Source organism: Euphorbia lathyris, chromosome 6 (genome assembly GCF_963576675.1).
Source record: "Euphorbia lathyris chromosome 6, ddEupLath1.1, whole genome shotgun sequence".
NCBI lineage: Eukaryota > Viridiplantae > Streptophyta > Magnoliopsida > Malpighiales > Euphorbiaceae > Euphorbia > Euphorbia lathyris.
In genome coordinates this window covers 81,438,537-81,447,188 of record NC_088915.1, presented here as the reverse complement: position 1 = coordinate 81,447,188, position 8,652 = coordinate 81,438,537, and the positions used below count along the sequence as shown (strand labels likewise).

The window sequence follows — 8,652 nt, the reverse complement described above, 5'->3', positions numbered from 1 at the left end:
ACTTTTATTTTTTTAGCCTTGATAAATACATGATAACTAGAATGCTAGAAAAATAATTAAGATAATTAAAAAAAAAAAGGGTATTTGGAACGTAGAGGAAAGGAATTAGTTGAATGAATTTTATTTAGTTGATATAAATTCAAATTATACAAGAACTCTGTCAATGTCATATAAGTTCATTTTGACTTGGTGATAATATTTCAAAAATAAATAAATAAAGAAATTTGAAAAAAAAAATAAGAAACAGGAAATTACTTAGAAAATTGGAAAATTAGACTTATTTATTGGTTACAAAGACAAATTTTACTTAAAGCTGAAGCTGCTCCTGTTCTCACCGGAAAAAGAAAACACCAAATTTTCCGATTACAAAAGAAAATTTCCCTTTCTGTTTCTTTGATGAACAGAGATATATAATTATCAACAAATTGAAGCTCGAAAATGAATATTTTACTTAATTTCATTCTAATCCTTTCCTTCTTTTTAAGCTTTTCAATTATAACCCATTCACAAGAGCCCCTCTATCATATTTGCCCAAACACGACGGTTTTCACCGGCAACAGCAATTATCCGACCAATCGGAACCAAACACTCTCTTCTCTTACCTCTAACGGAAACCGCAGTATCGGATTTTACAACACCTCCGCCGGTCAAGGTCCTAACGATGTTTTTGGCGTTTTTCTCTGCCGCGGTGACGCCACAATCGACCAGTGCCAAAATTGCGTCGCCTCCGCCGCTAAGGAAATCGTGGAGCTTTGCCCTGTGGAGGTAGAAGCCGTGATTTGGTACGATTTCTGCCTTCTCCGTTACTCGAACCGGTCGTTGGTCTCGATGGCCGATAGCCCGACGGTTTACATGTGGAATACGCAGAATATCTCCGATCAAACTCGTTTTAACAGTCTACTGGCGACTAGCATGCGAGAGTCGGCGAGGGCGGCCGCAAATGCTAAATCTGGAGAGAAAAAGTTTGCAGTTAAGGAGGTCAATTTTACGGCGTTTCAGACATTGTATAACCTTGCTCAGTGCACGCCGGATCTGTCCACCGCCGACTGTATACAGTGTCTTGATACCGCTATCTCTCAGTTGCCGGCGTGTTGTAACGGGAAGCAAGGAGGACGAGTCTTGACGCCGAGTTGCAATATCCGTTATGAAACGTACAGATTTTATACAGCTCCATCTCCACCTCCATCGCCATCGCCATCGCCATCGCCATCGCCGGTGATTCTTCCTCCGCCGCCGCCTACAGGTTCAGTCAAACTTTTTCCTCCTACTGTGTTATCTTTGAGTTTGGTGATATAATTGCTTGTTGGGTTATGCAATTTTATTGGAATGGTTAATTTTCTTTTTTTTGTGTAAGCTTCAAAATAAAACCGGCGTGGTTTCATTAATTTTCAGATAAAGGATTGTGGTTTACTTTTTATCAAAACGATGATTGAGGTTTTCAAATTTAGCAAAATAAAGATTTTTTCGATTGATACTATTAAAATCACCATTGACGACTTTAAGAATGACATATTTTAAAAACTACTAATATTCTAAACCATTTTAATTCTTCAATTTTTTTATTTTGAGATTATTTAGATGATATTTGGTAAAAAGAGAAAAAATTAATGTTTAGAGAGAGAAAGTTCTAAAAAAGATGATTTTCTAAAATCGAAAATGTTAGTTCAATAGAAAATATGACATTGAACAACTTTAATTCTTGAAAATTTTCATTTTCAGGTCGTTAAAGATAATTTTAATAGCATTATTAAAAGTGTGAAACTTCAATCCTCGTTTTGACAAAAAGTAAACCATAGACTTTTATCTGAAAATTAGTAAAACCACGAGGGTTTTATTTGAACTTTACCCTTATTTTTTTTTATTAATTTTAAGTTTATTGTTTTTTTCTGAACCAATTTTAACTTTTATTGTTAAATATTAAAAATATATAAAAATCCGTTTGATAACTAAAACAAATTACACCTGTTGCGACTTAACTTTGTAAACTTTTACCGTGTTTTCACTGAACTTCAAAATGTAATATAAAAACAATGAACTTGCAAATATTAAATAATTAAAGTTGTTCACTATGAAACCATATTTCTTATTTTTCCAAACCATCATTTTTGGAGTTTTATCTATCTAAAAATCCACTCTCTCTCTAAAAATCTAATTTTTCTCTCCTCCAAACAACACTTATGACCTCAAAATAAAAAATTTTCAAGAATAAAAGTTGCTTAAAATATATTAACTTTTGGAAATTTTAATTTTTGAAACTGTTAACGATCATTTTGAGATTTTAATTAAAGTTTAGTGACCATAAATATAACAAAATGTAAAGTGCAGTGGCTTTGATGTTACATTTTAAAATTCAGTAATCATGTCGTGTGAAAATTGATAAAGTTCACTATCCATGAGTGTAATTTACCCAAAGTATTTACTTAAAAAAACTAAAAATATATTTACTCACTAGGACGTAATATAAATTTTCACATATTAACATTAAGATGGAAGTGTAGATTTACCCAACACGTAAAATGTTAAAAATTTACTTGAAAAATCAATTTTATTTATAAGTAATAGAAAATTTGAGCATGTTGATTTATCTGATTAATTTTCAATGTTGTTTAGATGCTCTCTCGATGATTTCTCTGCGAATTAAGTTTTTTTTATGTGTATACTAGGAATCGAATCCAAAACCTACTTTAAACGAGTATAGATCCTTTTTACTCAAGCCAATTTTAATTCATCATGTATTTAATTTTCGTATCAAACATTTCAAATATTATTTATATCTAAAATGTTTAGTATTTATCTGACCAATTTTTTTTTCAATCGGTTGGCTTGGTTATTCAAGAATTTTTCATATGTAATTGTGAAATGTTAATTGAAACTAAGTAAACTAAACTAAATTCTAATAAAACTGAAATAATAATATAATCTTTTAAAAATAGCAATAATTAAAATAAAAATTTATAAAAATAATAATGGTTCTAATAATAAAAAAAATAATTATAATTATAATAATTAATGATAAATTACTGAACTGAATCTAATAATAAAAGAATAACTATAATTATAATAATTAATGATAAATTACTGAACTGAAAATAAGACCTAATTAAAATTTAATTTTCGATCAATGAGGAGCAAAGGGGCTTTGTACCATTTATTTATCTTTTATAAATGATATGTGATGTATGCGCAGGAAGCAGTGGCGGCATGTCAACTGCGACAATTATAGCAATTGTGGCTCCAGTTTCTGTCTCTGTTTTGCTTTTCTGCATGGGCTGCATTTTCCTTCGGAGGAGGGCAAAAAAGAAGTACAACACTTTACCAGGCGATGCTTCTGGTAAAAACATCTAAATTCACAACTTAAGTAATGATCAAATCTTGGTTACGACGATCTCTCAAAAATTTCTGGAATGGTCCCGAACTAAATTGATTATGTATGTACCATTCAGATGATGATATGTCATTACAATCGCTTACATATCACCATTGTAGTGCTCCGGGATCCGTTGTTCCCAAATCACAGTAGAATTTCTTTTTCGTTGTAGCTCTTAATTCGTTACTGTATTCTCTGATCTTGGATATGTTTAATTCTATAGGTGTAAATGAAATCACAACTGTGGAGTCCTTACTAGTTAATCTCAATACAATCCAAGTGGCGACTAATAATTTCTCTGGGGATAATAAACTCGGAGAAGGCGGATTTGGGGAGGTTTACAAGGTAAATTTAGCAATCTATACATATTTAAAAAAAAAAAAATAAGGTACGAATTTAGCCTTATATAGTTATTTGGGAGAATAAATTTAGTCTCTACATATAAAACCGTGCAACGTTAGCACTAATGTTTCATAAATGAAGCGATTTTTAGAAATCCATTAACAACAGATCCACCGGAAGGCTATTTCTCGTTCATATGGTTGTACATTGTCGCCTCTGTACAATTATTGGGAGAATAGATTTAGATTCCTGAAATTATCCCTTTCTTAATAACCTAAGACTTAAATTTGTACATTAAGCATTCCTGAATTATATATCTAATGACTTGTCAACATAAATTCCCAGGGACTACTTCCTAACGGGCAAGAAATTGCAGTTAAGAAGCTATCTAGAGGCTCTTTGCAAGGTTCAGAAGAATTCAAGAATGAAGTTTTGTTGTTAGCCAAGCTACAACACAGGAATCTCGTAAGGCTGCTCGGATTTTGCTTGGAAGGAGAAGAGAAGATACTCGTTTATGAATACGTGTCCAACAAAAGCCTCGACTTCTTCCTTTTCGGTTCGGATTCTTCCTTATCCATTAGCAAGATGCAATGCATATATAATTATGTAAAATATATTATACGATTCTGACATGATAATTTATCATTTTGATACTCTTAATTAAGTGTAACTTGAGTGCTCTATTGATGAATTTGCAGACGAGGAAAAACGAGGACAATTGGATTGGTCTAGACGATACAAAATTATAGGAGGAATTGCTAGAGGAATTCTTTATCTTCATGAAGATTCTAGGCTAAGAATTATACACCGTGACCTTAAAGCTAGCAATATTCTGTTAGACAGAGAAATGAATGCAAAGATTTCGGATTTTGGTATGGCTAAGATTTTTGTAGTCGATCAAACTCAAGGAAACACAAGTAGAATTGTTGGAACATAGTAAGTTTGTCAACTTCCTTGTTTTGTTGCTTTCTCTAAAATTTTGATTTTAAAGCGTTTGACGTTTTTTAAATGTTTCAAAAATTGAAATTCTTGAAAACTTACATGAAACATCTCAAGTTTCATAGTTTAAAATTTAGAAATTTGTTTCCTTTCTTATGTTTTTTTTTTTACAAATAACGTTTCTCTGTTTTCGTTTCAGTTTCAGTTTCTGTATCCATTTCTATTTCCATGTAACATAGATGTTAACATATTAATCCATTTTGTTATGTTTTTCAGTGGATACATGTCACCGGAATATGCAATGCACGGCCAGTTTTCTGTCAAGTCCGACATGTACAGTTTTGGGGTCTTAGTTCTTGAAATTATATGTGGAAAGAAGAATAGTTCTTTCTATCAGACTGATGGTGCTTATGACCTTGGAAGCTATGTAAGTAACAACTTCTCTCATACAAAATACTATTTTTACAACCGTGATTGCTTAATTTTGGGACTCAAAAGTAGGTCTGTCAACTTCTGATATGGCTGTTGAATTTATACTATTCAGATAGATACAAAAGATATAACGTTTAATGAATTTCTCTAAATAATTCTAAATAAGCATAATAGTTATTTGTTAGTATTTGAGGATAGTTAAAAAGATATAATTAACTATAATTTTCTCTAAAAATGTCATCATAGTTTACAAAAGCAACTCACTTGACACAATTATTTTGACACTGTTTGTAACACCCTGGTTCAATATCATGTAGATGTTGTTTGCTCTGGCTCAAATCCAACACCTTGGACCTCAAGGCTTTAAAACGCGTCTTCATGTATTGGATTCATCAAAAGTTCTTTTACGAATTTTTGTTAAACTTAATGTTCCAGCAATGTAAAGTTCAAATATTGTTATGTCAAGAAATGAAGTTTAAGAGTGATAGTGTAACATCCCAGTCCAATACCATGTAGATATTGTCCTCTTTGGCCCAAATCCAACACCTTGGGCTTTACGGCTTTAAAACGTATTTACCTTTATTGGATTCCGTCTTACTAATAAGCCTCAATCACTCTCTCCATTTCTGACGTGAGATTTAGTTCATTTCTGCCCCATCGCCATCCCTTGAGACCGCTCTTTACTCAGGTCTTCTACTTCGGTACTACCCACTCTGGACTGGGTTACTGTTAGTAGTCCTATATATTTTAGGGTCTAGAGATGTATTTTATTTTTAAAAATGAACTATATTTTTTTACCATGGGAATGAAACTGAGTCGTTTTATACAACGAGAGTAAAATTAAACTTCCCCGAACTCCAATAATCTCTAAATCAAAACTAACTCTTGTTTTCCTTTCAGAAATTAATTGATCAATCACCTATAAATTTTATTGCAGGTGTGGAAACATTGGAGAGAAGGAACACCTATGGAAGTATTAGATCCAGTTTTGGAAGGTTCATATTCAAGAAATGAAGTGTTAAGATGTATCCAAATTGGGTTATTATGTATTCAAGAAGATCCGATTGATAGACCTACAATGGCTACTGTTGTTCTTATGCTCAATAGTTATTCTGTAACTCTTCCTATGCCTCGGCAGCCAGCGTTTCTTCTCCAGAGCAGATCGGAGCAGAATATGCCGATGAAAGGTTTGGAGTCGAACTCTTATTCCACTACTAAATCAGCAGTGTCGGGATCAGTGGATGATGCATCGATTACTGAAGTGTATCCTCGATAGATTGAATACATTTTCATCGGAATCAATGGATCCTATTTCCATATTTTTGGAATTTTCTTCGAGGGTAAATAATTTATTAGTTGCCAATTAGTCGCCATCTTTTTAACTAGCAGACTGTTTAGTCTCATATTTTAAAAAACATTATAAAGTTTTTATCTTTTTTTTTTGTCTATATTTTATATTTGATATAGATAGAAAATAACATGCTCATTTTATATCGTACTATAGTTGTTCCAAAAGTTTAAGATATGTTTGGTTAAAAATAAAAAAAAATAAGACAAAAGGATAAAGTGAAAATTACAAAACTGGGTCAAATGGGAGACCCATTTACATATTAAACCCATTTACTAATTCTACTACATATCTAGACTGATTTTGTGTGACTTTTCAAAAATACCCCTGACCTTCCCACTTCCACCAATTGCGAATCGCCGCTCCCTCTATCTCATTGGTTATGCGAAAAGTTGCTCCAGCATTAATGATTTCAAGACTTTTGATCTTCATTTCTTCCTTTAAATTGCACGAAATCTGCACCATTTAGTCAAAATCACAATGAATTTCTCTTTTTCCCCTCTTCATCTCTTGATTCTGCAACTTCCCAACCCTAGAAAACGAAGTTATGGTTGTTCATCTTCCTGTTCGTTGCTTGGTTTCTTTCTTCTTGTTACCATCAAAGAAATGGTTTTTCTACGTTATTTCCTTCGTTCTTCCCATGTTATCATATTGTTATTGTCGCTTTTGGCGGTGAAAGGGGCGAAAAATGTAAGTATCTGTTTTTTTTCTGCGTTTTTTCATGAATTCACTTCGCAATCGATGGTTTCGCTAAGCTTTGCGAAGAGAACGAGCCTGAAAAGTGATGATCTACTTCGTGAATTGATGATTTCGCGAAGTTCTGCGAAGAGAAAGAGTCTGAAACGTATGGATCTACCTCGCGAATCGATTAGTTCACGAAGTCTGCGAATAGATCCTCACGTTTCAGACCTCGCAGACTTCGCGAAAGCATCGATATGCGACGTAGATAGTCACATTTCAGACCTCGCAGACTTCGCGAAAAAATCGATATGCGAAGTAAAATCACCTCTTCCCCTGCACATTTACATTCGCATGCTTCGCTAATTTTCATTTCGCAAAGCCAAAATCGTCCTTTTTCATAACTAACACGGTTAATTTTTTCTGTAGATGGTTGAATACGTAACATCCCTTTTTGGAAGGCGGCGTACTGGGCTGCAGGGAAGATGATTTTCCTTCCTGTATAGGGATGAACTTCCCCAAGATTGACACATTCACTCCTAAAATGATTCGTTAGGAGAGGTTGTGTCAATCTCGGGGTGCACCATGGGACACGTCCATCCCATGGTGCCAATCTTCAAAGTGGACCTAACTTAATCCGGTGCCAATTTTGAAGCGGATGAGTAATCTTGGTACCGGATTAGTTAGTTTCACTTTAAAATGATTGGTTAGTAGAGTTCATTGTGGCAATCTTGTTGTAAATTTTGATAATGTTATGATTTGAATGTTGTTATTGTGGCAATCTTGTTGTAAATTTTGATAATGTTATGATTTTAATGTTCGAATCCGTTGTTGTTTGCCAATTTTTGTTATATACCACTTCGCGTATTAGCTTCAAATCATATCCAGCATTCGCATATGCGAACTAAATTCATCAAGCAAAACAAACTTCAGCTTCGCAGGCTTCGCATATGCGAACTAAATTCATTAAGTAAATCAAAACATTAACTTCGCAGGCTTCGCATATGGGTGAATATGCGAAGTCAGACGGGATGGGGCGAGCTCCGCGTAAAAATCGACTAAAAGGATTAATATTGAAAAAACATAAAGATTTTATAATATGTTTTCTTAAAATATACGGACTTAAAAAAATGTGTTATGTAATTTGTGGGAACTAATAAATATTTTGAGAATGTCAATTATTTTATTGTAAATAATGTTAAATGTAATAATATATTGGGTGAATTCCAAAAAAATATATGTGTACACGAATGGTCAAACGTATATAATTGATGGTATAATTGATTTTTATTTTTTATTTTGTGGTTTGTTTATGATAATTAGATAATAAGGGGGTTAGTTTATAAAATAAATAAATATAAGGATAAAATTAACTCTTTTCCTTTTGACCTTTTTAACACCGTTAGTCAATTTGACATGTGTTTGCTAATGAAATGAACCTCAAAATACAATTTTGTAAATTTTTAAACCATAAAGGTGCTGATAAAAAACAGGTGTAACGACAAGATTTATTTTTATATTTTTCCCTAAATTTTATGTTCATAAG

At 32.8% G+C, this 8,652-nt stretch overlaps 1 protein-coding gene across 1 annotated transcript; it reads left to right on the top strand.

Annotated features, from left to right (window-relative positions):
* The first annotated feature begins 277 nt into the window (after positions 1 to 277).
* Positions 278 to 7,932, top strand: LOC136232286 (cysteine-rich receptor-like protein kinase 10). Its single transcript, XM_066021347.1, has 7 exons — positions 278 to 1,243; positions 3,188 to 3,331; positions 3,591 to 3,712; positions 4,055 to 4,265; positions 4,408 to 4,645; positions 4,925 to 5,075; positions 6,018 to 7,932. The coding sequence occupies exons 1-7, from the start codon at positions 439 to 441 to the stop codon at positions 6,354 to 6,356; spliced, it is 2,010 nt and encodes a 669-aa protein (XP_065877419.1). The 5' UTR covers positions 278 to 438; the 3' UTR covers positions 6,357 to 7,932.
* Positions 7,933 to 8,652: the final 720 nt, after the last annotated feature.